Here is a 27,503-nt window from a genome sequence, read left to right on the forward strand (position 1 = left end):
AATAAGCACTAGCGCAACGATATCTGGGGCTTAGCCTTTCGAGAAAAAAATCCAGTCTCTACCTCCGTGACTTCGACCGATATGAAACGAAGTATCTTTTGCGGAGGCTTATTGCCTTGCGTTTAGCTTTGCGACTGGAGACCAATGTTGAGCGTGATGTCGGGATTCTTCGCGATTTGACTGTTGCCCCCAAAAAGGGCGAATTACTAATTCATACCCCAAAAGTAATGGATCCTTACCGAGTCATACCCCTAATTACTGAATCATACCCCTACACCAAATTTCACCCAAATATGGGGTATTAATATGTAAGTTATCAAAGTGGCCTCAAACTACGAAGGAGATAATCCGCTGGCCTACTCGATCATAGAAGTAAGGGAGTTTCTCCGACCGCATTTGAAATCTATCAGCCTAAAAACATTAGACGAAAGCCGAGTGGGCGAGATTTCGACTCCTCGAAGGCCAAACCCGACCATCACCATAACGCACCATACCACCGTCATCAATAATGGAGTCAAAGACCACTACCGGACGCTCAGTAAGCCTACCACTACCGCCACCTTCATCAAACCGTCTCATACCAGAAAGCTATCATTCAAGACCCTCGTCAGATTATACCCCAAGCAATGACAAATTACTGAATCATACCCCATTTTTTGGTGTGATTTGGTGCAGGGGTATGAATCGGTAAGGATTCCTACGTTGGGGGTATGATTCGGTAATTTGCCCCCCCCCCCCCAAGAAGCTGCTGGGAAAGCCGTGCTTACAGTAAGCGAAACCTGAACGTCTCGGCAGATATTATGGGGTCTAGACTTGCGAACTTTCTATCTAATGTTGCTTTCATTTCTTCGTTTGTTACGTTGGATATGCGAGACTCTTTTCTGCTTTAATGCATTGTAGTCAAGTCCCGTCAACCAATATCCACGAGGATTTGCAGACAAGTTTTCACAGTTGGAAACCTCCCCTTTCAGCCGATGTACATACCAGGACTGGCGGTCTGACATTCCCAGATACACCGGTAGCGCCTGAGTGGCACTGAAAGTGCCCCTTTGACCAAGTTCCCAAAGAAGAGCCGCCCTAGGGTCGTGGTGTAGGCCATTATGAGGGGTAAGCAATGGTGGAAGCCGAACGCCAGCCTCCCACAAAGTCAAGTACAATAGCGTCTCTCTAAATTCTAGAGAACGATATGCCGACGCTAGCTTCTCAGTCTTGGATTCCAAATCGGCTGGTACTTAATGGAACCGGTGTGGCCGCTGTTCGTGTTCTCCGCCGCTGTAGCCTTTCGGTGGTGGTCTTAGCAGAGAATGTCTTGCATGCTTTCGGCTATCCTCAATCTTTTGGTTTGTTGGAGTTGACCAACGTCCGTACCATTCTTGCGCTTGCAGGCCCTGTAGCCCTTCATCTCTGGTGATCTCCACGGAAGACGCGATCCTCTGGAGCGCATCCGAGATCTATTGTTCCCGTAGGTCTGCCTCATCAGCCTCATCAGGCCCATCCCCGTCCTCATCCTCATCCTCATCTTCACTCCCGTCTTCATCAGAGTCACTGTATCCATCGACGTGGTCGTCCTCGTCCTCTTCATCATCATTCTCGTCATCGCCATCGTCATACCTGGTTTGTGCAGGGAAGAAGACAGTCCTGCACATGGGACAAGAGTTCCCCTGCCCACCATCAGGCGAAAGCCACACAGCGATGCATTCGGAACCAACGTGATGAAGACATGGTAGGAAAACTGCATGCTCGATAACGCCGCTATCTGAAGAAACAGTACCGTACTCTTCCCAGCAGATCATGCATTCTGCGCCGTTGGGTAGATTTCCACTGCTGACAGTTTGCAGCTGGCTGAGGAACTGTGCCGCCATTCTACGGACTAATTAATGCGTTAAGGCGCGTTAATTCTGCATGGGTAGGAAAATATGCTATTTGGTCTGATACTATGTGCAAAATCTTTTTACAACAGCATTGGCAGAAGGAAGTTGATCGGTTGGTTGGCACAGGCTGTGATCGTTCTTGTTACTACAGAGAAATAAGACGGTGGGCGAGGCTGGAAACTGGCAGTACTGGCGGGAGTGATTGACTGAGGAACAAAGGAGCAGGCATCAGGCGGAAGGCTGAATGGAAGGCACTAGATCTTGTCAACACAAAAGTGTCTCAACACAGTCGCTGGCATCAGCTACCCATTTCCTTGGACGTCGAGGCACATTCACACTTCATTGTTCACAACACCGCTGAAGTCTAGTAAGCTCAACAGATATCACTAATATTATATAAGTTCTATCAACCACACTCCCTCCACCCATCAGTTACAACAAAGATGTCACTGTCAGACCTATCAAATGAACTCATCGTTCGCGTCTTCGAATCTGTCGACAATATTAGTTCAGCCGCCGCTTTGAGCCATACGTCTCACCACTTACATACAATATGGCGTTACCATCTTGCCTCGATATGTGATGCGGTACTTCCTCGGACGATCGAATGTTACGATCAAGCACGTCAGCTCCTCGATGCCAGAGCAAAGTCAAGCCTAGTCGATCGTCAGTCGTCAGTTGAGGACAAAGCCAAAGCAGCTATCATACGCGCAAAGGTACTCTTGTCTAACGCTGATTACGCGTGTCTCGCCCTATCATACTTCGAGGCCGGAATTTTTGCCCAACGGAAGAGGGAACTATGGCTCTGCGCTTGTACCGGGATCCTCAGAGACCAACGTGGCAACCGTACTCTTGAGCCTTTCAGTCGCATTCGCTTCCTAAAGGCTTACTATCGGGCCATGAGTACGGTATACCTATCAGGGAAAAGCAAGTCGAAGCTTCGGTATGAGATCCTGGCATCTATGCACCTACTGGACTACTTTCGAACGAGAGAAATTATGGAGTGGATTAGTTACGAGTATTGCGAGGCATTCATCCCCGATGAGGACACGATTGTGGCACGCTACGATTTCGGGCCTAGCAACTCCGGGAAAGCAGGGGATTTTGAACAATTTTCCCAAAATCACCATTTTCTGGATATCCTTGAGGTTGATCTTGTAAAGGTATCTGGCGTGGAGCGACCGATGAATGAGTTCGGAGTCCGAGGCCCCACCTATGAGCTAACCCTCCACGATGATTGCCTGAAGGGCAAAACAGATCGAGCGAAAGGCGTTGCGTTAGCTGATCTACTGCCTCTGCTACCAGAGAATAGCTCTATCAATCCCCAGTATGAGCTCTTGGCGTCGCACTGATCACAGCGGCGGTCAAGTTTCAATCGATATGGAAGTGAGGAGCACAAGCTATCCATGGGAGACAAACAGAGGAAAAGGAACGTTATATCAGCTTCAAACGGATTGAATGAAGGGATTTCTCCGGGAGATGCGATGACGATGGTTGCTTGATCAAGTATTATGTGGTCAATTCACATGCGCACATGCAGATGATATTAGAATTGTTCAAAGAGGCTTCAGGCTGGGCGTCTGTTCTTCTGTACATTATTTCTACCCACACTTGCAGCTTTACTAGATGACCTCCGTGCTTTTGCAATTCAATCTGCTTCTTCTGAAGTATCTCAATCGCTTCACCATCCATCAGTCGTCAAATTGAAGATCGACCAATGAGCTCTACATACCGCTGAAAGTCTCCCATCTAAGCCTTCTCGCCGTTCGGCACTCTCTCATACGCCTCCAGTACCGCCGGTATCTTCCCAATCACCTCCAACCACTTTTGAATCTTAGGGTACTTATCCAGCTTCAACTCCGCATACGTGTACTGGTTGACCCAGGGATAGAAGTGCGCATCCACAGCGTTGAAACCACCCGGCAAAACGCTCTCCCCGCCACTTTTCCGTAGCTGTCCCTCCAACACGTCAAACGTCCTGTACGTTTGTGCTTCGTACCGTGATAGTGCATCTTCGTTTTTGGTAGGGTTGTAATGGCGGTACCAGTTCACCTGCCCCATCATAGGTCCAAGGCTGCTGACAAGAAAGAATTCCCATTTGTTAAAGTCGACGTGATCTTGATTGGTCGGTTCGCTGCCGGGACTTTTACCACTCGGGCCCAGTTTGTTGGATTTGTCGTAGACACGCAGGAGGTAATGGATGACCGCACCGCTTTCCCAAGACACCACACCGGTATTTGGATCCTCAAGGGCCGGCACGCGGCCATTCTCGTTGATCTTCAGAAAGTTTGGGCCTTTGACGCCGTTTGGTGCGTCGCCGAACTCCCATAACTTGACTGTGTAAGGTACTTTGAGAGCGGAGAGCACTATGGCTACCTTGTATGGGTTAGGACCGGTGTTGTGGGCTAGAATAGGATTTTATTAGAGTGAGTAGATGGAGCGCAAGAGAGAGGGGCGGACCGTGTAGGATGAGGGGTTTGAGATTGCTGGTAGACATGATGCCTAATGAGAGGAAAAGAGGTGGCCAACGGTAGGCTGATTGGTATAAACTGGATGAGGTGTTAAGACGTTTGTAGAGTATTTGAAGTCTCCCGTTCCTGTTCTTACGTCATGACAGGTCACGATTCGAGGACACCAGAGCCGGCCCGCTCATAGTCCTGGGTGCGCTATCCGGGCAGTCCCGAGATCATTCGCGAGAGTTCGAGACGCTAGCAGCGTTCGAAAAACTCATTGCGTTGTTAATGATTCTATTTCCCTCAAAGCTAGACTATTTATCGATGCTTCAACTCGTATATCGTTTTACCTGGTTCTTTGTTCTCAGTCCAAAGAAATTTCTGGGATTTCAACTCCCGTACTGGTCCGCGCCGTCTTTGTCTCCTTCAGCTAATAGCAATCCGTGCTGCCCCCGGGAGCGATTGAGCCGAAGCTCCAGCTCCCTGGGTGTCAACGACAAGTAAAGGGAGCGTGATTTCCCATTTTGTATTTTTACTATGCTCAATGTCTCTGTACTGCGAAGGAGTCTTAGTCTCTGAGATGCCCATGGCGCAACTTGAGCAACCTGATTGATACGTTAGGGAACCCCACAACGCTTTGAAAGTGTTTCCATTGCTGAAGAAAAATGTTTTTAATGCATGTCTGGCTTGCTGCATGGATGGAAGACCGCGGAGATTGATCGATCACGCTGTCGGTTCACGTTCTTAGGCGATAGACGACAAGAATGGTCTAAGGAGACACCGAAAAGATCTTCTTGTACTTAATCCCACCTTTCCAATCTTTGAACCTGCATTGCATAATCATGCAGGTACACGCTCAAGCACATACAGTCCATCTTGGACTCATCTATTTGTTCCTTTACCTTGGTCTATTTCACGAGAGCATTGCGTCGCCTCTGTCCTCAATCGACTCTCCACAGTCCCTGGTACTACCGCCAAGTATGACCAATTTCAATAGCACAAGCGGGTACGTACCTAATGGACCTCCAAATTACCACTCAATGACACGTGGTCTTCAGACCTAAGTGGGAAGGAGGATGGCCAGACGAGCCTTTCGCAGTCTCCATTGAAACCGATGACCCCCACGACCACTGTTTCCTCTCCTTCCCAAAAGTCGGCGCCAAGCTAGGCACCGACGCTCAAACCCAATTTTTTATCCTCGAAGTCCTTGAACAGATCTTCAAGCTCCAAGGGCAACCAAAAGGCAGCGTCCCTGAAGCATTCGATGTCACCAGGTACGACCTCAGGTTCAAGATGGAATCCATTGCGCAACATCCTATGAGCCTGGATCTGGCGTGCACAGCATTAAAGATTATGTGTAGCATTGTGATGGATAGTGGGGCGCGGGAGTTTCAGGCTTTGGTCGTCTGTCAGCGGCTGGCGCTGGGGAGGTTCAGGTCATTGTTTTTGGACACCGAGGTTAAGAATGGAGCTTTGACATCGAATGCGACATCCTTCGAGAGGTGAAAAATCATATGATACGTTTGATTCCGATTGATAAGACACTGTGTTGAAACAACTCAACACTCGCTACCACTAGTACTCATTCGGCCTAGTTATTAGTATATGAAGGCATTCTCTATCCGTTAAACGCCGAGAGGCAATAAATTATTTTCTCCGCACCATTATTTCGATTACTACCCTATTATATTCATATAATTTAATAAATATAGTCTAGATCTATTATATAGAGTTTAATATATTATTTCTTTTATAAAATCGTCTTACGTAATTTTCTTTGCGATATAAAAAAGACTTAATATACTTTATATCCCCCGCGTATCTTAGAAGTATTATCTCTATTCCCACTAATCTCTCGTCTAAAACCTCTATTTTAAATATTCTTACGATATATAAGATACGCCCGAATAGCCTTTAAGTCTTATTAATTATAATTATCTTATAGTATCTTTAATAGTATAGAGATAGAGATGAGATTTAGCCTTACTCGATAGATATCTCCTTCTTTTAATAACTCTATTATTATACTTTCGAGAAATTTCTAATACTCTTAAGTAACTTCTATTAATTTATAGAGCTTAAAAGTATTTATAAGACTCTTATTTAAATGTTAGTAGAATAAAAATATTTAATTACGATTATAGACTCGCTAAGAAGTATATATAGTTACTAGAGTATTAAATCGATTTATCTTCTCTATATACTTATTATAATAGTAAAAAAGCTTAGAAATCTTAAATTCCTTCTTTTAAATATTCTTTTTATTCTTTTTAAAAGTAGATAAAGTAATATAAGTATTTATATTAGTTTTACTAGAACGTTTTCTTTTTTTAAAGATATAATTATTAATTTCTCGAACACTATATTTAATAATAAGTTTTAAAATAAGATTATTATCTTATTAAACTATTATAAGAATATTATCTTAAACTATTATAGTAAGGACTCTATAGAGAATATTTTTAGTAAATATCTATTTTATCTCTATAAGTAATTTTAAAAGATCTCGTCGAGTAGACTTTATAGTTTTATATATCGTAATTCTTCTATCTCTTAAAGCTATAGTCAGCTTCAAATAAGTGAAATAGTTATTTATAAAGAGAATAATATTCTTTAAGAGGATATTTATAGCTAATTTAAATATTATAGCTAATATTTCTCTAAATTCTTTAGTTTTTAGCCTATCTTCTAATTTCTATATCGGGAAATACTATATATAATTATAGATATAGCTCTTATTATTAATTATAAAGAGCTTATATCTCTTCTTAATTAGCTTATCTAGAGTTATAGTAGAATAAGATATACGCTTTATCTTTTTAACTATATATTTATTAATCGCTATATAAAAACTCGAGATTCTAAGATCTTAATTCTTTTAAATCTCGCTAGTAAATAAAAGAAGTTTTTTATACTATATTAACTACTTTTATTAATCTATTTTAATAATAATAAGATTCTCTTAAGTGAGATTTAAATAATATATATACTTTCGAAGAAGAATATAGCGATTTCGAGCTATTTTCTCTATAATAATTAAAATTATAAATATAATTCTATTAATTCTTTAATAGTTATAAATAGTAGAAAAGTAAAAGATTCTTATATAGATTATAATAGTAATAAAGATTTTTAACTCTAATATAGTTATAGAGTATTAATAAGAATTACGAGAACTTTAAATAGAGATATATAAATTAATATTATCTTTAAGTATTTTCTAGATAGTAGTAGTTTATATAAGATTAAATATAGTATATAAAATAAGAAATAAATTACTTAAAAGATAACTAATAGCTATTTAATACTTAATTATTATTAATTAATACTCTAAAAGTAGTAAAATACGCTAAAGAAGATTATTACGTTTTTTAAGAAATATCTATCTCTTACTAGTTTTCGTGGATTTTTTTTACTACTTTAAGGCTTAATTTAATTTATTCTTATTAGAAGTAGATAGAATAGCAATTTAAGATATATTAAACTATTAATAGTAGAGTTATTTAATAATTAATATAAGGAAGCTATTGAATGTGGGGGAAGAATCTCGGTTAAATTTGTTGCCTCGGCGTCGGCGTTTATCGGATATATAGATATCCTTCTTTCTTAGATATTATTAAGACTACCATATCTAGTGATAGGTCTCATTATAGCAGTAACTGCATATCCAGGTATTACCAAGACATTGCATACCTGTGATTTGACTTCGATTCTCAATGAGATTACAGGAATTGCTTGAGAGGAAAAAAAGCGCATGAAATCTTGCCCCACCATGTCACGTGAGCGTGCCGCTGATCTCACAAGAAACATCATTGATTCCTTCTCTACTCGCTCATACTGATACCTCCATTAAAATGTCAGCAGTATCCACGTCGCCAGCAGTCCCCAAGGCCATCGTCTTCGACCTCATGGGCACCTGCGTTGACTGGTATTCCTCCATCCTCCCTGCTCTTGAGAGCGCTCCCTCGATCCCAGCCCTCCCTTCAGAGTCACTACCTCAACTGGCAGCCGACTGGCGCGCTGGGTTCTTCAAGGAGACCCGAACGCGCAGAGATGCCTCTCAGCTTGTTGAGGATATCGACGTCACGCATCGGCGGGTGCTGAATTGGCTGCTACTTGCTCGAGGAGTGACGCCTGCGCAATGGGATGATGGAGTGAGGAAAAAGCTTGTTGGTGCCTGGCATGAGCAGAGAGGTAGTTCTTGACCGAGCACAAGATGAGAATAGAAGGACCGTGGCTGAAGCAGTATCGCTGTGAAGGGTGGCCGGATGTAGCATCTGCACTTGAGAGATTGAAGCAGAAATACTTCATGTATGGTGGCCCTACTGCATAGCCTGGGAACACATTGATTTACCACGTATAGCGTTGTACTCGCAAATGGATCCACGCGCTTGCAGCTCGATCTCATGAAGGCTTCAAATCTCCCCTTCCACATGCTCTTCTCATCGCAACTGCTAGGAAAGACAAAAGTCGGTTGAGTCATCATGGATTCCTAGGCCAACCTCCTAGTTAACCTTCACCCAGCCAGATGCCGAGATTTATACCAAAGCGCTAGAACTAATGCAAGTGGCCCCTTCAGAAGCCATCATGGTTGCTGCACATGCATATGACTTGAGGGCAGCTAAGACTGTGTGGGTTTTCCTCCCCTCTGGGTATCGTTTGCCTTTGCCAAGTCTGAATGGTTAAACAGGGGAATGAAGACTATTTATGTACAGCGTACGACGGAAGACTTCACAGAGAATATAGATCAGGTGCGAGACGAGGTTGACTTCTTCATCGATGGCACTAGTGGAGACGAGAAGTGCGGTTTCGGAGAGTTGGCCGATATACTCCAGGCGTGATGAGATGCAACTGTCGAAGGAAAAGACTCATTGTTGAAGATGATTTGAGCATGTTGTATTCACTCGAGACTGTTCAATCATGCCAAATAGCCAGGTTGGATCATGTTCGGATCAAATTCCCATGGCCTGCTTGTATGACAGGGGTGGAAAGGGTAGTCAACATCCCGAGCTCGAAATCGAGTCTTCGAAATTTGACCTCCGACTTCCTCCTGCTTACGCCAGCTCCAGCCGTGGGTCAAGATGGAGGAAGCAGAAAGAGGCCAAGAGCTTCTCGAACTAACCCGCATCCCCACAACCACCACGCCATACGCGATTCTTCGTTCCCAAGATCGCCTTGCCCACGATCATTCACGACTCCATGCCGCGTCGGGCTGCTCTCTACTCTACTGGTTCGCCTAATGTTGAAGTTGACCCCGCATGGCTTCGGGCGTATCTGACATCGGTTGCGTCAACGGCTTTGACCCCTCGTTCCCCTTTGGGGTAAAGTACTCGCACCTCCGAGCAGGGCACAATGGAAGGATTGATTGACTACCAGATTATCACTGCTTTTGTTGCTACTAAGAAAGACCGGTGTTGTCCGCCGAACTCCCTGACACCCTGTTTGCCACCAACCGGTCTTTCTATCGCCAACTACTGTTTGCATCCCGAAAGTGAAGACATCGCGCAAGGCAATGTTAACCCCTCAAAAAGCTCTCTCAATCGTGGCGGCTACATCCGTCCAATTCCCTAGCTTCCTCGGTTTGCTTTCGCCTTACTTTGCCTTTTATGGGAGATTGTCATAGGATAGCCGAATGGTGAGATTCATAGCAGCAAACTTCCCAGCCCACCCGTATCCAACAAACGCAAACATGAAACCTACGATGTTCTTTATCGCACCACGAGTATAAGTGCGCTGTCACTCCATGGTCTCTTCTTCATTTCATTACAGAGTCCTTGTACCACATTGAGCGATCATGACCCACTTATTACCTCTCTCTTACCATCCATCTATACAAATACATACGCAAACCTAAAAAGTTGTCTCGAACATGACCTATAACACTATCTAGGTCATGCTGTCTATAAATACATTTCTGTGTCAAATTTTTGTGTCAAATTTTTGTATTAAATTTTTGTGTTAAATTTTTGTATTAAGTCTCTGAGTCAGATTTTCGTGTTATACGGACTCGAGACGACAGCTGACGCTCACATAGCGACAGACCGAGCTCTACCGATAATGTTAGAGCAATGTTATCCTATCCTGCTTGCTTAACACAGCAGTTCTCTAACACATCTATCATAAAAGAACGTTCAGAAGCGGCGAAGTGCGGTTTTCAAGCGCCGTGATGCGTTTCAGAAGCCTCCTCCTTTTTATATATATTTCCTCTGTCCTCGCATCTCGGACAGGATTCTTCCTGCACAAGCTCATACCTTGATTACACTCAAAGACAATCGACCACATCACTGCTTGAACCTGACAAGATCGTGCCCTTGCTATCGAGAAATCACACATCGACCAAGGTCAGTAGTGATGTGCTACAACGTATATGAGCTCTATCGTGCAGAGTAACGCAGCTCTAGCATCGCTTATCTACGATCCCCCAAAGTGTCTAAACTCCTCAAGCCTGGCTAACATTTGTACTAGAGCTCAAATACAGAATGGATATCCCAGATTCCGGAGCTATGGCTACAGTCGTCCGCAGCAAGGATGATTCACCATTCATGAGACTACCCGCAGAGATTCGGGAAATGATTTATCGACCTCTTCTGATAGCAGAACACACGAAGAGGGAACACAACGTGAATAGCAGAGAGGTTGGTCTTCTACCGTGATAACGTTCAACGTATACTGAACTCGCTTCTTCACAGTTCGACAGGAATCGACGCCTTCTACAGAAAGGTCCCGATCAGACTTACATGTTTTATACTGCAATCCTTTGCACAAATAGTAGGATCCACGAGGAGTCTGTCGATCTATGTCGACGTGAAAACAACTTTGTGTGCTTGACATCTCGGCGACCCTCACGTCTTGGAAACGAACTCGAAGCGCTTGGGCTGCAAATGATAGCTAAAGATGCAAAAGCTGATGGCTTCTGGAACATTTCGATGATGCTGACACTCGATCCTGTTGATTTTAACGGCTGGCCATATCGTCGGCCTACTTTGTGCGAGACTGCCGGCGGTGCGGACGCTGCTGAGGACCAACGACCTTGGAAATACATCTTCTGTAGCGACGAGCTGCCTACATTCTGTAGACTTCTGTTGAAGTCGACCAAGAGACACTACAGCCCACTTCGAGACACAGCGTTCTACATCGAGATTAACCCTGCCATTTGGAATCGACAGGAGACGGAGATCGACTGCAGTCCAGCTGGTTTGGCGCGAATGCGGAAGCTTCTTGAGCCACTGCGTCAGCTACATAGCTTCGGAGGGGCCCAAGTCGAAGGCCCTTTGAGCGGTAGCTACAAAGGTAGTATCATCATGAGTGTCTGCAAGGACTCCCCCACCGCTTTGGACATCATTCGAATCGCCATGGTGGCTCTCACTGAAGCCGACGAGCATGTCAGCAAAGGCCGGCTCCTGCAAGCAATTGATTTGTATAAGACAGCTCTCATGAACGTGCGCTCCTGCTGTTGGCGATACGACGAGCGTGACTTCGTCATGAAAAACGGGCCATTTCCTGAGATGAAAGCCGAACAAGCAAAGCATAACCTCAAAGTCAGACTACTAGGTCGCATTGCTTTGGTGTATTTGAAGAGTGGTATGTTGAGAATGGCTCGGATATACACAGAGCGCGCTATGGATCCTCGTCGCCCTTATGATCATCGACACAACAAGCAGTACCATTTAACAGTCGCGTCCTGGCAAGACGTCGTTTACGCCGAAGTCCTTCACGTGGCTGCACATATCAGCTACACGCATGGGGATGTGTGGGAGGCTGTGGGAGACCTTCGGGAAGCAGACAGTCTTGTGCCCCTCAACAAAGAGCAAAAATGTGTATACGAAGCGTGGCAAGAACGCGCGGATAGGCTTGTCACCAGGCGAGCCAATCAAGAGGAGGCAAGGAAATCACAAGAACGGCAGCAGATTGAGAAGGCGGAAGGTATGAAAAACTATGGAGAAATAGCCCTCGGTTGTTAGACAGAATAGACTGACACTCTCATTCACAGGAAAGATCCAAGTAGTCTGCAACTGGAAGAGCAAGGGCGATCGACTCCTCCGAAACGGCATTTCCCATTTGGCGACTTCGAAATACCGAGAAGCTCTCGACAAGCTTGCCGTACTGAATCAGAACTTGGAATTATCCTTCACGATCGGGTCAAAGACATTCGAAGACTACTACATTAGGGACGCCATCAATGCCCTTGTATTTAAGCTTCAGGCAAGTGTCGCAGCCGGTTACCTGATGTCCCAGCAGTACAAGGAGGTTCACGAGTGGACGGATTCTGTTTTGGAATGCAGTCAGGAGGACTGTGATGTCATACACTGCCGCTGCTTGTACCGCTGCCACAAGTACTGCGATAACACGCACAACTGGATGGAGGACCAAAAGCTCGATTACCTCAAGGTCCACTATTGCAAGGCCATTGCGCTCAAGCGTCTGGGGGATACAGTGCAGGCGGTAGAGCACATGGAGAAAGCTCTTGGCTTCGATCCGGGAGACGGCACGGTATTTGCGCAGCTTGTGCTGATGAAGCAAGATTTAAAGCTAGAACAGGATGTTGCTCGAAAATCCAGGGCGAGAAAGCTGAACGCTCGGCAGATTCAGTTACGCAGGAAACAGATAAGTCGAAAAGAGAAGGGTCGAGCGTAAGGAACCAGAGCGGATTCTTGCTTCGAGGAAGCAATAAGCTTTAAATTTCGCGCAACTTCGCGCAAATTCGAGAAAGTCATGGTTGTATATTAGAGGAAAACATTAATAAAATCAAAAAATGATAAGATCATTTACCTGCCAATGAATCCTCGATATACTGTAAAGCATTCATCGCAACTTGCACGGATAGAGGGTCTTATAGAACAGGTCCTTTTCACCATTTAACTCCACGCAACGCCCTTGTTTGACACTTCTCCGAGGCAGTGTCATTCCCTCCAAACATTCTCACATCAATCCAGATATTATTAACACGCCTCCACTCATGCATTAAGTATAGCGGCCACGCAATCAGCGACGAAACAGGGCATCTTTGGACGATGAGAGTAGGATGGTGAAGAGTTTGAGGTGAAGAGACACAGAGGAGATGAAATGACGGATGCCGTGCAGTGGCCCTCCAATACGATTTGGTTGACTGGCTCGGCAGGCCAATTCAGGCTTTTATCCTCTTCCTCAGGATTTCTTAGAGTCCCAATGTAGTGGAGACTAGAGCGCTGGCAACTACGAGAGGCAAGACTACCGAGCAATATAAGTGGTCCAGGGCTGCTTGTTAGGTCCATGGGGTGACGAGTGGAGCCGACGTATCAATCCAGCGAGCCTAGTGAAACACCACTGGCCTGTTGAGCGTCATGACGTTTGAAGGAGATGTTCCCTTTTATGGCGTTAATCGAAACGTCGTTAAGAGAATAAAGTAGAGGGTGGAATCGAGTAATGGGTGCAGTCGACCATGTGGGACGGTGATGGATTTTAAATTCGAAGTGGTTGAGTAGGATAATGCTTTTATTGTTGCTTTTGCTGTCGTCGATAGGGTTCTCGAGGCGGACAACAAGGCCGAGCAGAGAGCAGATGCGAGAGAAATTCGACCGATTACAGCATCAGAACGGACAAGAGTTTACGCCAAAGACGCTAGGTCTCTCTTCACATGGCGTCTACAGAGTTGGCAAGCTGTCTCAGCCTGAAAGCCTACTAAAACGATGGAAATGTTCCCGAAATGGAGATGAATATAAAAAATCTGATACAACGTGGTGGGGCCACTATGGTGTTCATTAGATGGATGGAGACTTCAAATGCCGTAGCGGTAGTCTTGGCGTGTTTCCATGTTTCCCGACCGCAACATTCTTCTAGAGCCAGCGGTCTACATACATTCATGTCGACCATAGTCCGCCCGATCTGAATGCCTTGTACTCCATTTTACATCTTCACAACATCTATCCCTCTCTCCGACATCCCATGCAAAATGATAATTGAGGTACAATGCTCGATCGAAGATGAAACAATCAATTTTTTGGCGGTGGAAATCCTTGCACCTAATCTGAGGCCTAGGGTTTTCTTTTAAAAAAAGTTTTTTTTTTTTTTTTTTTTTTTTTAAAAAAAAAAAAAAAACCCAAAAAAAAAAAAGGGGGACGTCGAGCGGTGACGAGGTGGGACAGGCGGACGGACGATGCGTGTGAGGCGGAACCGCTCAGTGCGACGATCAGCGCGACAATAGCAGCAACGGCAAATTCGCCTGCCAGCAGCGTGACGCGGTCTGCAAGTGCGTGGAGCTCTTCACCTTCTTCTTCTCCTCGTCCTCCTCCTTCATCTACCACCACCTCAGCTCCGCCCCCCGACCCACCGGCGAAAACGAGTCCGATTTCCAAACCTGGACCAGATCTGGTGGACTTCTCGAGCATCTCTCCTCTCAAATACCCGAACAGCCTTCCCAAACCACGCTTAGCCCCCTTCACGTCTCCATCGACAACGTCATCCGGTCCCGGCTTATGTCTTTCGGATGCTTCACGAAAGCCCAGAACCCCGGGACGCCACACAGCCTCTAGACCGTGTCCATTAGGACTGACATGATGCGACAATCTTCGTGATCCCTCGATTGGCACCGAATCTTTGACCCAATGTAGCCGCCGAAAGGTCCACAGGAGGATCGGCGGGCTTACACGAGTTCATACTGACGTTGATGCTGAGATTATTGAGCTGGAGATGGCTCGCGATGTACGCACAAGTTCTCCCCAATCCTGCGCGTTATCCCTTACGTGCCAGTGATGGTGGATGGTAGTCCTGCTGACCATGACTGATGGAAGGAAAAAGATTTCCATGTGGATGCCGAGGACATTCTTTCGAGCTAAGGGTGACATCTTGCGCAAGAAGGGAACAATGCCGAAGACGTTGATGCCGAAATCAAAATAACTGCGACTGGTAGAGTATTGGAACAATCTCGGCGTATATCAATTTACTCACGAGGAGTGAGCCGGTAGTTGTGTCCTTACCGTAGATATTGGGCATTTCATTTTCGAATGTTGACACCGGATTCTTCCAGTGTGGTGAGGCTCGATCTCCACAGAAAGTTTCAATGTCACGGTTCGGATAATCCTCCTTGAAGGCCAAGATATCGAAAGACTTGACGCCGACCGTGCGGTTTGTACCTTTCAGCACCTCGCCATAGATCTGCTGGCGAATTTCGAGAGGCAGTCGTAGTAATGGGAATGGTTTAGGGTCTCTCTGAAGACGTTGATTCGCAGCCAAGATAATCAGAGCACGACGCGAAATTGAAGGAGCTCTCCCCTATCGGCAGTAGCAGTCTCTTGATGCAAGGGTAGCACGTATGTTGTGATTGGAAGAAACGATGGCAGTAGGCCGTTGGTACGACAATAATCCAGCTGGCCCCTTTGATACTAACGCTAAGCTCGCCTGGACCTCGAGCTTTCTATCACCCTCCTATCATGAAATGCTGGGAATCAATCGGTCCAGTGCTGAACTTTCCCGTGGTCCCTACCATCTCCTTCACCCGACGGGTTTCGAAATTCACCCCATCTTTGCTACGAAATTGGCAAGCCTATCTACCCCATACAGATGGTAAGCTAGATATTTAGGAGGCAGCAAAGTTGTAAGAATATGATCCTAGCTTCATGATGGGAGCACTGCTTCCCTGATAGGCCAGTCTCAACCCTGAGCGACCTCGTGAGAGAGTACAATTATATCCGTTGCTTGTTGAGATTCGAGCCCGCGCCAAGCCGCGGGTAAACGGCAGATCAGGATGCCAAGCCGCTAGAGGGAGACCCGGATCACGTCATGCCAGGACCTCGATCTACCTCATCGAGATCTCGCTCCCTCAACAAATGGGGAAATTAATCTTTACCTGCCTATCTACATTCTTCCCTATATATTCTGCATCGGCGGCCTGCTTTACAAAACTTTTGTTGATATCACTGCAATGTCGCCACGATGGCCACTGAAACACCAGACCCCTACTCCTTCGACAACTCGATTGGGTGGCGGCAATATCGAATGCTGCGGCCAGGTTGGGGTATGTATCACGATGTCAAGCGGCGGTTACCATACTACTGGAGTGATATCACCGACGCGATGAACTATAGGACCTTCGCTGGTACAGTTCGAATATATTTTGTAAAGTTTGTGGTCCACCCTCCTCCGGACAAGGCAAGATCGAGCCTAATGTTGGTTTGATACACAGTATTTTGCCAGCATTAGCATTCATCCTAGACATGAACCGCCGCACCGGCGGCTTCTACGGCGTTAATGAAGCGCTCTTCTCCTCTGCATTAGCATGCATCGTCTTCAGCACCATAGGCGCTCAGCCCCTGACCATCGTCGGCATCACTGGATTGATATCCTTATTCAATTATACCATCTTTGATATAATAAAACGATACGACGTGGCTTTGTACCCACAGTTCATGACCTGGGTCGCCATCTGGGCGGCAATCTTCCATTGGCTTTTTGCGATCTGGAATTTCTGCGATTACATGCGCTATGTGACCGATTTCTCAAGCCAGTCATTCGGGGCGTATGTTGGGATTATATATTGCAGTGTGTCTTGAGATGTGTCAGCTCCCTCGCGTGAGGCTGATCAAAACTGTAGTCAAGGGCGTGGAACTACTCATCGCCGAGTTCGAGAGTGATGGCCCCACGGACGGCTTCATGAGCGTAACCATCGCATTAATGTTCTTCTTCACCGTCTACGCCCTTGAGATGGTCGGCAACGGCATGTGGTTCCGGCCGTGGGTTCGTGGTTTTCTAGGGGACTACGCCTATCCCGTGAGCCCACTTCGAAGTATGCATGATTTTGGCTAGCTTACCCATACCTGACAGATCGCCACCATTTTCTGGACAGGATTCGCTCACTTTCCCGGTCAGCTGAGAGCCACCAACGTCAGCAAGTTGCCACATACTCGAGCCTTCTATCCGACCGTCGATCGAGGCTGGCTTATCGATTTTTGGAACCTGGAGGTCAAGTGGATCTTTGTTGCTCTACCAATTGGATTCCTGCTCATGCTTCTTTTCTATTACGATCATGTACGCAGTAATTGGATCGCATTGGGTGCAAACATGGTCGCTGACTAGAATCGACAGAACCAAAGTAGTGTCGCAGCGCAAGCGAAGCAATTCCCACTCAGGAAACCAGGTGGCTTCCATTGGGACTTCTTCCTACTCGGATGTACAAGCTTCATTGCTGGCATAATCGACATTCCTTTACCAAACGGACTTGTACCGCAGGCTCCCGTGCACACCGACTGCATGACGAATTACAAGAGCGTACTCAAAGTCATCAAGACGGACGACGGCGGTGAGATCCACCAGCAAGAAATCATTGCCGAAAGCGTGGTCGAGCAGCGCGTGTCGCATTTCCTCATGGGTCTCGCCATCATTGGGACAATGACAGGACCGATCTTGATCGTCTTAAATCTGATACCACGAGCACTCTTTGCTGGGGTTTTCTTCGTCGTTGGCTGGGGTGGCCTTGAAGGGAACGGTATCATGGCCAAAATAATCTACCTCATCGGCGAGCCACGCTTCGTCCAGCCCGATGAACCTCTGTTGCAGATACCCAAGAAAAGGATCCTATTCTATCTATTCTGGCAAATCTTCGGCATCACGGCCACTGTAGGCGTCTCTCAGACTATCGCAGGGATAGGTATCTCTCCCGACCAACTAAAAAACTCTGACCCATCGAACACTAACTCGTCCGCTAGGATTCCCCGTCCTCATCATCGCCCTCATCCCCCTCCGCTGGAAAATTATGCCCAAGATGTTCACTGCCAAAGAGCTCCGCATCATGGACGCACCAACTGCCGACAACGAAGTAGTACTAGCCAGTATGGGCGGGAAGCCGCAGATGCCCAAAGGCGAGGAGGACGAAGATGCTGAGACGGAGAGTCCTGGAACGAAAAATAGCGCTGACGCCCAGGAAGAAAAGTGGTCGGCTGCGGAGAGGGGTGTCCCTCGCGAAGGTCTAAGAGAGCGTGGCGGAGGCTGGAGTGAGGCTTGAGAATGACCCGTCATCTAGCACCAAAGTTTTCATCCTGTGTCTTATTCAGTCTTCCCGTCTAATGGTAATGGCATCTTGTCTCCCTTATGGCCCTACAGTTGGTCGCCCAACTCAACACTAACGGCATCTTTAGCAGTGAATTGGCTTTCGATGTATTGCACACAGGGAAACGAGGGCGCGGCAATAGCGAGAAGAACATTCAAAGAAGCATTGACTTCTACTGCATGATCTAGGGCAACAAAAAATCCCTTCGTCTATCCTAACCCGCGTGACAAGACCTTGAAAACCACGCCACGCAAAGCCCCGTTGATAAGGCTGTCATCACAACTAAGAGTACCATGGATCAGAATACTATTCGCCGGGTGAAAACTTGGGTACTGGAGGAAAAGGGCACACGACTACTGTTATACCAATAACGCAGCTTCCGCTTCTGTCCTCTGACCCATTGATAACCAAAATACTCACCCTTTGTCGGCCTAGTCACCTTCTATGTCCGGACAAACCTGAATCTCAAGACCAGCTTTCCACACCTTTGGCACAGCAACAACAAATCCAAGTGCTCGATACCTGCGTCGTCAACGATAGAAGTGATAACGTGAGTGTAGGTAGCTGCAACGAGCAATTTAATCTCCACTCACTCAAATAGTCATCTCGGACCATCAATTGCAGCAGCAACAAAACCTATCTATCCTATCCTCGAAACATGCACCACGACGTCAAACCGTTACCAAAACGACCCCAAGACCAACGTTGGCCCGAAGAAGTACATGAAACAGGATCGTAGCAAACCACACACATTTCACAGCAAAATTCTCTCCGCCACACATCCCTTCCCCCTCACAAACGCCCAGCACCATCGCCTCATCGCCCCGCTACCCATCGTTCGAAAGCCGCCGGGTCGGGAAAGGCGACCGCATTGAACCGCACGCCGTGTCAGGCACAACGAGTCCTGTAGGATGCAGTATAGGAGGATGGACGAGAGGCTCCGATCTGATCCAGAAGGAAGTGGGCTTAACGTTTTATCGGCAAGTATCCAGCAAATGGTTTGAACCAATAGTACCGGAACATGTGTACACTGACGTGGGAGACTTCGTACCTAGAGACTACCTTACCACCAGGAGACTTCCGGGTTCTAGAATGAGTCCAGAGCTCAGGAATCTCTATGAAGCCATACCCCTAGCCCTTTAGTATGTGTATAAGGGGAGTGGGGATGGAGACCTCACCACCGCAAAAATATCACTTTTCCTCTCCACCGCAGCTGTATCATTACTGCTATCCTCGATCTCCAAATTTATGATCTTCCCAGCCTTCCTCTCCCGTCTCTTGAAAATACCTGCTGCCCACTCCACCTCCTCATCCTCATCCGGCACGGCATGGATAGTCCGGGCACCCTGCATGGAGCGGGAATCACGCGCTATCCTTTCAGCTCATCAGATGCATGGAATAACTGTCGGTCTAAAGGCCTCAATGAGCTCAGCGTCGCTTCCCTCGATGGCCTCCGGCAAATCTATCTGGATGGCTATGAAACAGATCCTTGGTACATCGATTTCTTGACGAAGTATGGCATGCCGAACATGGTCTCCATGGTGCAACACAAACCACACGCTGACTGAAAGCGCATGATGTCGCTGGTGTACTCCGAACCTTTCTTGTATCGGTCTTTGGATTTTCAGATTTCGTCCAGTGTACTGCTTTATGAGCGACTGCTCTTTGTCCTCGCTTCGGCTGCCTACGGCACAAAGCCTTTGGAAGTATACAGCCTTCGATGGCATGCGGCACAGACTTCATCTCCGCCTATAACTCGGCATTACGAATTACAGACTTCATCCGCAACACGGCCGCTCGCGACAAATACTTCGGCCTTTGCCACACCAAACTCTACCAGCGTCCCAGTCACGAGAACGCTACTCGGAAGCTCGAAGCTATGACTTTGGCTAGGTGTCGGGATGCCGAAAAGTTCTCACACGGGCTACCAAGAACGACCGGTCCATCGCCCAACACAGTCAAGCCTGAAGCGCGGGAGACGGATCCCGTAGGGTATTGTATCTTATCGAGCGAGCTCACCGAAATTTGTGTTGGTTCTGACGGGGCGACAGCGCAGAAGAAAATATCCAGCATTGTTTCGGAGCTTTGTGACCAGGTGTCAGCTAGCCAACAGGACATAAGCATAACCCCCACGTACATCTCCTGGTATCTTCCCCAATCCCCCGAGCTCCAAATCCAGACCACACTCCATAACGAGGTCTGTACACTTCCTCAGCGCTTCAAAGTTCCCCCTTCGAATAGCACAACAGTCGACAACGCCCAAGGCAGCAAAACTCCTCAGTCTCCCGGCCCCCCAGGCCGTCGATTCCTTACATTGGCTCCACGCCTTCATCTACGCTAGCCTGCGGGAGTCTCCACCCCGTCACGCAAGGGTCGCAACCTCACTTCACTCCGAGCCGTGGCGCCATGATCGACGGTCGCGCAGATGTCCCAGCCGGTGTGCGCGCATCAAAATGCCCTTTGGAAGATTGCTGTTTCCGGTACGCCATCGCCTTTTCAACTTCCCCTATCGTCTTCATTAAGAGTAAATGGAGACTGCTGTGAGCCACATTCACTAACAGCTGAGGTTGGAGGAGCTGAGCCCTGGACCTCGTTGCACACTGTCTCCGGCTCTCTCTTCCCAACGCTTTTGCGCTCCACGCTCAGGAAGTCATCGTAGCTCTGACCTGCGGGCTTCGCTGCCTTTCTTCTTTTACGAGTTCGAACCAGCGAGACGCCATGGCTGATTATGATGTCCACTTCAACGAGAAAGCTTTATTGCGTGTCAGTAGTTGAGCTGGGACTTCCATCGTGCAAGGAGGGCCAGCATATATGACAAGATATTGGTTGCCCCCAGGGGTATCGAGGAGATTTGCGCGGCAAGCTTGACGCAGTCTTGAGCTCAGTCTTGCTCCTGCTTTCATGGTAGACTACTCAAGTGAGAGACCGATGCTCAGTCGATGCTTCGAACTTTTTTGTCTCTCTGTCTGAACCAACTCTTTCTCCCCCCATCTTGGCGATTTGCATGCCTGTTCGCTGCTCTCGGCAACTCTTCGGGTGCTTCATCATCGACTCAAAACGCTCCGAGACAGCTCTGTAGGAGCGCTCATACTCGCCCTTGAAAAGGTTGCGAGTTGCCACGATGATACATGCTCAGCCCTTCCAAGGCATCGGCGCTCCTATTGACTATAGAATCTGGCTCTGGCTTCTGGGCTCACTGTGTGGGAGGTCTTGAGTTAGAAGCTTAGGGTGATACTGTCGGCTGCTCCACGGAGCCGTGAAACTTTGCTTCGCGCAGAAATGTAGCCTTATCTTGGGCAGAGCTGAACTCTATTGACAGATAATCTAAATCTACCATGTCGTTTTCATCCGTGTATCCGTCGACCTTAGCCTGCTCTTGCGCCGATGGCTTAGCAATGATGAGAGGACTTTTGGAACTTGATCTACGTCGGACCTGGCCAGGCAAATGGACTTCCAGTTTGATCATGGTCTTTGGCTTCGACTCAACAGGGCGAAGATTTTCCATACTGTACTCTCTATACTTAGTCAATGAGGAATTCGCGAAATACATCAATGTCTGGCGCCCACCGGACTGCCACAAGCGTAAGTACTGCAATCGGCTCTCTTTAGTGGGCCTGCTCTCCCCGTATTTGCTTGCCGTGATGGACTGGACTGGCACTTGAAGCTGCAGCTTCACGTCGGGACCCATAAGCAATTCTTGAAATCTTCGGTAATCGTCTCCGTTCTCAAAGTCGTACTCCTGGCGCCGGGACTCTTCCTTAAGCACTCCTCCATCGATGGCGATGACAGGAGAACCCAGACTTCTTGAGCTAACGATACTCGCAGCTGAGGACACTGGTGTGAGAGAAGGAGACAGAGCTGTTGAAGCATTTGTGGGTTGGCGCTCTGATGAAGTCTTCTGAGATCTCAAAAGGTACGGCTCAATGAACTTGACTCTGTGCCTGGTAGTAGAGCCGTATGCTTGTGGATGTTCGCTGTGAGCTATGATTCGCTCGGTCGGAGGTACTAGAGGGTAAGAATATCAGCATATTGACTATGCTAGGAGGCAGTGATTAGACGTACCTAAGTACAATTTGATGTTGGAGCTTATGGGTGGCGAGACGATGATGTAGCGGCGACCAGTCTGTTTGTTGCGGAATGACTCGATTGTCGAAACAGCGTACGATATCTTAGATTTTGCTTTGTAGTAGGAGACTTTCACTCCACTTAAATTCTCCATTGCTATTTCCATCACTGCAAATTCCAGGGCCAAGATGGAGTCACGTCTCGAGGTGCTGGTCGTGACTTCTGTCATGGAGGTTCTTCGGGAAGAGATCGTTGGGCTTGTAAAGTCTCGAGAAGCCACGCTCGAGCCTTCTGACAAAGTACTAGACATGCCGAGCCCAGTCGGAGACACAGCAACCTCATTGGTTGTATTCCGGCGGCTCCCCAACGGCTTCAGTGCCTCTTTTGAATCCAGCTCAGATCGCTCATTCGGCTCTGTCAACGGATGCAGTGTAGCCAAGTTGGTTTGTAGTGAGGTAATCATCCCTTTGCCGCCGCTACCCTCTGACTCTAATTGGAAGTTAGGTATGTCTGTGTCTGAAGTCTTCCTCTTGTGCTGGGTGCCGAGGCCTAGAAGCTCCGCCGGAGTCTTTGCGTGCTGAAGACTTTCTGTTTGGGTCCAATTGGACCGTGGGGAGGAGTATGGGGGTAAGCTGGCAATGGTACCGGATCGAAGAGGAGGCTTCAGACCTTCCGTCCCTAAATGGGAGCCTTGTCTTGTCCGACCGTCTCCACTGCCGTTTGTCAGCCCTGGTTTGTCAAACGTATTGATGCCGAGCCAACGCACAAAGTCTTAATCGCAAGCGTCAACCCAATATTACCTATCTGCCCATCAATCTCCTCCCTCAACTTCGCCGCCCTCTTCTCTTGCAAAGCCCAGCGTGCCGCTTGGCCCGCACCGTCCATTTTTCCCCTTCCATCCTTGGTGAGCTTTCCAAACCCTTCACTGTACTCCTCACAACGCTTAACGCAGGCTTGGCATTCCACAATAGTGGCGCGCAAATGCTCGAGGTCTTGAGAAGAACGGGACGTGGTGTCGTCTTCAAGTATTCTTTGCAATTCCTTCAGGTTGCCACTGAAGTTATTGATCTTGGAGACGAAAGCTTTGGCGCTTTCGGGTGCGCTTCGAAGAGATTCGACGACTTCATATAATTTGTATGCAAGGTCGATGGGCTCGGAGATGTTCCAGCCCGGGAGGACCATCTTTGCTGATGGACTCAGAATGGAGGGACGGGCAGACGTGAGGTGAGTGCATCAACAACGAACGAGGCAGCAGCATGACGGATCAGAATCAAGGTCAGTCTGAGAGCCTGAGCCTCCCTCCATGTGAGCATGTGAGGTTCGTTGAAGTCATGGCTATGCGATGTCAGATTGAAGAAGACTGAGGTCGAGACTGCGCTGTCGAGTGTGAGGCATCGAGGATGAGGCTGAGTGGGATCGCCAAGAGAAAGATGTGCTGGTCGCGGAGACTCGGAGAGTTCGAGCGGCAGGCTCCGGAGCGAATAGTCGTTTGCGCGGCCAACACGTGTTCCACGATTGATAGCCCTACAATATACGGGTCCAATTCGTAGGAGCTTTCTCCACATCGAAACCGATAAAAAGGGGCGTGGCTCGAGCTCAGCCCCTCTGCGAATCTGCAAGGCTGCGGAGGAATCTTTTTTAAATATAGGTATTGTATATCTTCCTGCTTCCATGATTCCTGCGCTTAGGTCTTGCCATGCTTTCTTATATGTCAATACGAGTAAATAAAAGATCACCCACGCTTGCTGAATCTGAAGATCTCAAGACATTTCTCCCCACGCGCTAAAACCTATCCTAAATATAGCAACATTCAGATCATGGCCATCTCATGGCCACGGTTCTGGGTTGATCATTCACGAGGCTTCAATTACAATCTAGTATGACGGACGAGCATTTCCGATATGAGATGAAGCTGACGATTACTGTAGACATGGCAGGAAAGACGAAATTTGGTCCTCTCATCAGTCGAGGCAGCAGGCTTCGGATGGTGGATTGTGTTTGTCGCAGGCATTGGCTTCTTGACTGATGCCTACGACGTATGTCATCGTAGCCTTCTTCGAGACCCTGTCTAACAGTGCCTTGGTGCGCTAGATCTTCTCCATCAACACCATCATACCAATGCTCTCCATCATCTACTGGGAAGGCAGCATCCCCACCAGCTATCAACTCGGCATGAACACTGCCACCCTCCTAGGTTCCATGATCGGACAGATCGTCTTTGGATTCTTGGCGGATCGCTACGGCCGAAGGAAGATGTATGGGTTGGAGCTCATTGTCACCATTGCGGCTTCCTTGGGATTTGCGACTGCCTCAACGGGAGTAAACGGATCCATGTCACTCATTGCCTTGCTCATCTTTTGGAGGCTGATCATGGGGATTGGGATTGGGTAAGAAAGGGTTGATTCCAGGCTGTAGCTGAAAGACAAGAACTGATTCGAATCTTTCCAGGGCCGATTACCCTCTCAGTGCTGTCATCACTGCAGAGTATGTCCTTCCAAAACGTCACATCTAAGTATCGCTGATCATCTTCAGGTTCGCCCCCACAAAATACCGAGCCCGCATGCTGGCCGCCGTTTTCTTCTTCCAGCCCCTGGGCCAATTAATCGCCGTCCTAATGGCCTTTGCCGCAACCGCTGGCTTTAGTTCTTACGTCTCCTCGATTCCCACTTCAGTACCCCCCGATATGGCTTGCTCCGTCTTCACGAAAGATGCCGCCGGTATAGAATGCGCACGGACGGTTGATAGAGCATGGAGACTAGTTGCAGGCCTCGGCGCTGTGCCAGCAGCCGTCGCCATGGTATTCCGACTTACGATTCCGGAGTCCGTGTATTATATACTCGATATCAAGAACGACAGTAATGAAGCTATGCACGCGAAGGATTATTTTGGGTCCCGTGAAGATCTTGGGCATGATGATCGAGACTCAGTACACATGGATGAATTTGAACATAGCCCTAAGGCTGCCACGAACGGACATCATATCGCTACTGAGCTCCAACTGCCTCAACCCGCCCTTCAATCTAGGTTGCATGGACAAGGGCTATCCGACGATTCAGCCGCTAATTCCATTGGGCCAACAGTCGAAGAGCTCGAAGACCCCCACCCATCTCAGGCATCACGCGCCGACTTATACAAGTACCTTTTCACAGACGGCAACTGGACCGACCTATTCGCCACAGCCGTAAATTGGATGCTTCTAGATTTCACGTTTTACCTTCTCGGCGTCAACAGCTCAAGTTTTATTCCGAGAATGTTTGGGCAGAAACCTGGAGACCAATTACCGCCATACAACTGGCTGGTCAACAACGAGAGACATATCATGGAATCGACTTCCATTGGAGCTTTGGTTGGTAGCGCTATGGCCATTTTTGCGATGCATCTCTTTAGTCGGAAGAGGATCCAGATGTGGGGCTTCTTGATATTGGGGGGATTGTTCATCTTGGTTGGGGCGTTGTACGTCACGCTGCCGAGTACGAACGCGCATGTGGCAATTGTGGTGTTTTATGGTATATGTCAGCTGTTCTACAATCTCGGTAAGTCTTATCCGCTCATCAGCTTAATGAAATGCAGGGACTTGCTAACACTAAACCCCAGGTCCGAACACCACCACTTTCATCGTAAGCGCCAGCAAGATTGGAAAACCTGTTGAATCTTATTGACAACGTGCCTAGATCCCAGCCGAAGCATTCCCAACCCGCTACCGCTGCACCCTCTACGGCATCTCCGCCGCCAGCGGCAAGCTTGGCTCCGTGCTCGGCCAGATTGTTGTGATCAAAGTTCAAAGTAATAAACGGCTAGGAATAACCCTAATATTGTAAGATTATCACCTCCGGTCTCCCACCATTCTTAACGTTATAACAGATTCGTGCTCGTAATGCTCGTCGGTGCAACTCTATCTCAGTACTTGACCCCGGAGACCAGCGATATCCACGGTAAAAGTCGCAAGTTAGAAGATCTCGCTCAAGGGAAATCACATCGGAGAGATATGGAGCGCGAGGAGCGGGAAGAACGGGATGCTGAAAGATCTCGGCCGAAGCAACAATAATGAGACGACATGAAAGTCCAGACCACAAAGACTTATGAACTTTGCTTGGACAATCAATCGACTCACCGTGAACGCCAGTCATAACTTGTACGTCCAGACCATCACCCTCAGTTGCACGAATCTATCCTTGACCTCTTTGACACCTTCAGGCGGACCTATCAAGCTTGCTGACAGGTTCTAGGAGACGATCAAGCTCTAACTAGAACCAAATTTCCCATGCAGCTCGCATGATTCGAAAGCAAAATCGGAGCAGCCTACGACTATGCTTTATTCGTAGGGGTTGGCAACAGCATGCCAGGTTGCGAGGCGGTGCCGAAGACTGTGAGCCTGCGGGGTGGAAGACGACTGGTCCCAATGGATGGCCCATTTCGAGGTGGGGATAGTACTAAAGCGGCAATGGCAAAGAATCGTGCATTTGGTGCGACTGGGCTGCACGTTATAGCACGAAGCACAGAGGCACAACGATAGGTCAAACGGTGGACTTGATATAGGTGTATTTATTGCGTATGGGAGAAATAACAGGAACCAATGAGGTGCAGTCAATAGGTAGAAGGATGACTGGTCTATGTAAGGCAGGTGAGTGGCCTCGATATCTACTCATGGCCTAGACCCAGTAGTCTCGTGTTGGCTAGATAACCCCACTCAACTGTAGGGCGTAGCTATACAGGTGAGGGGTATCTAGTTCGTAATTGGTTCGATTCCTATTGGCACTGGTATAATGATATTACGATGTTTCTAATATTTTGGTATAAGTACGAATTGCTAATGGCACTTTGCTGTAGCCTTTGATTAGCCCTATAAGAACTAGCGTGGTTTCCGGTTTGCCAACCTATCACCCTCGTCGCTGCCTCATAAGCGTGACACCTAGGAAACGACGTACTAAATATTATTCTAGCATCTCTATTGGATGATAAAGTCGACGATGGATTTCTTACAGACCGGTCTGCCATAAGGAGGACTTCGGTTGTCACCAGATTCTCTCCTTTGTCGGTCACTTGACGAAGACGTGCTAATGCACGCCATGCATGGGACCCACACAGCCTCAATCCTCA

General features: G+C 47.6%; 9 protein-coding genes across 9 annotated transcripts; 6 read left to right on the forward strand and 3 right to left on the reverse strand.

Annotated features, from left to right (window-relative positions):
- Window positions 1–1,451: 1,451 nt before the first annotated feature.
- HO133_010486 (uncharacterized protein) lies at window positions 1,452–1,862 on the reverse strand (the record flags this gene model as incomplete). Its single annotated transcript, XM_037301338.1, has 1 exon — window positions 1,452–1,862. One exon carries the CDS (start codon window positions 1,860–1,862, stop codon window positions 1,452–1,454), a length of 411 nt encoding a protein of 136 aa, XP_037152972.1.
- Window positions 1,863–2,314: 452 nt separating this feature from the next.
- On the forward strand, window positions 2,315–3,223 carry HO133_010487 (uncharacterized protein; the record flags this gene model as incomplete). The annotated part of the gene is made up of 1 exon (XM_037301339.1): window positions 2,315–3,223. One exon carries the CDS (start codon window positions 2,315–2,317, stop codon window positions 3,221–3,223), a length of 909 nt encoding a protein of 302 aa, XP_037152973.1.
- Window positions 3,224–3,620: 397 nt separating this feature from the next.
- On the reverse strand, window positions 3,621–4,368 carry HO133_010488 (uncharacterized protein; the record flags this gene model as incomplete). Its single annotated transcript, XM_037301340.1, has 2 exons — window positions 3,621–4,276; window positions 4,332–4,368. The coding sequence occupies 2 exons, from the start codon at window positions 4,366–4,368 to the stop codon at window positions 3,621–3,623; spliced, it is 693 nt and encodes a 230-aa protein (XP_037152974.1).
- A 936-nt stretch (window positions 4,369–5,304) lies between these two features.
- HO133_010489 (uncharacterized protein) lies at window positions 5,305–5,830 on the forward strand (the record flags this gene model as incomplete). Its single annotated transcript, XM_037301341.1, has 2 exons — window positions 5,305–5,330; window positions 5,383–5,830. 2 exons carry the CDS (start codon window positions 5,305–5,307, stop codon window positions 5,828–5,830), a joined length of 474 nt encoding a protein of 157 aa, XP_037152975.1.
- A 2,266-nt stretch (window positions 5,831–8,096) lies between these two features.
- On the forward strand, window positions 8,097–9,165 carry HO133_010490 (uncharacterized protein; the record flags this gene model as incomplete). The annotated part of the gene is made up of 6 exons (XM_037301342.1): window positions 8,097–8,103; window positions 8,186–8,518; window positions 8,584–8,635; window positions 8,688–8,793; window positions 8,849–8,955; window positions 9,015–9,165. The coding sequence occupies 6 exons, from the start codon at window positions 8,097–8,099 to the stop codon at window positions 9,163–9,165; spliced, it is 756 nt and encodes a 251-aa protein (XP_037152976.1).
- Window positions 9,166–10,803: 1,638 nt separating this feature from the next.
- Window positions 10,804–12,958, forward strand: HO133_010491 (uncharacterized protein; the record flags this gene model as incomplete). Its single annotated transcript, XM_037301343.1, has 3 exons — window positions 10,804–10,959; window positions 11,014–12,247; window positions 12,315–12,958. 3 exons carry the CDS (start codon window positions 10,804–10,806, stop codon window positions 12,956–12,958), a joined length of 2,034 nt encoding a protein of 677 aa, XP_037152977.1.
- A 3,273-nt stretch (window positions 12,959–16,231) lies between these two features.
- Window positions 16,232–18,296, forward strand: HO133_010492 (uncharacterized protein; the record flags this gene model as incomplete). Its single annotated transcript, XM_037301344.1, has 6 exons — window positions 16,232–16,419; window positions 16,482–16,837; window positions 16,890–17,065; window positions 17,120–17,323; window positions 17,381–17,942; window positions 18,001–18,296. 6 exons carry the CDS (start codon window positions 16,232–16,234, stop codon window positions 18,294–18,296), a joined length of 1,782 nt encoding a protein of 593 aa, XP_037152978.1.
- A 2,426-nt stretch (window positions 18,297–20,722) lies between these two features.
- HO133_010493 (uncharacterized protein) lies at window positions 20,723–23,588 on the reverse strand (the record flags this gene model as incomplete). The annotated part of the gene is made up of 5 exons (XM_037301345.1): window positions 20,723–20,854; window positions 20,901–21,093; window positions 21,605–22,346; window positions 22,404–23,119; window positions 23,173–23,588. 5 exons carry the CDS (start codon window positions 23,586–23,588, stop codon window positions 20,723–20,725), a joined length of 2,199 nt encoding a protein of 732 aa, XP_037152979.1.
- A 635-nt stretch (window positions 23,589–24,223) lies between these two features.
- On the forward strand, window positions 24,224–26,451 carry HO133_010494 (uncharacterized protein; the record flags this gene model as incomplete). Its single annotated transcript, XM_037301346.1, has 8 exons — window positions 24,224–24,283; window positions 24,335–24,442; window positions 24,498–24,793; window positions 24,855–24,890; window positions 24,939–25,939; window positions 26,001–26,023; window positions 26,078–26,220; window positions 26,268–26,451. The coding sequence occupies 8 exons, from the start codon at window positions 24,224–24,226 to the stop codon at window positions 26,449–26,451; spliced, it is 1,851 nt and encodes a 616-aa protein (XP_037152980.1).
- Window positions 26,452–27,503: the final 1,052 nt, after the last annotated feature.

Source organism: Letharia lupina, assembly GCF_014066315.1.
Source record: "Letharia lupina isolate WasteWater1 chromosome Unknown contig_9, whole genome shotgun sequence".
Classification (NCBI taxonomy): Eukaryota; Fungi; Ascomycota; class Lecanoromycetes; order Lecanorales; family Parmeliaceae; genus Letharia; species Letharia lupina.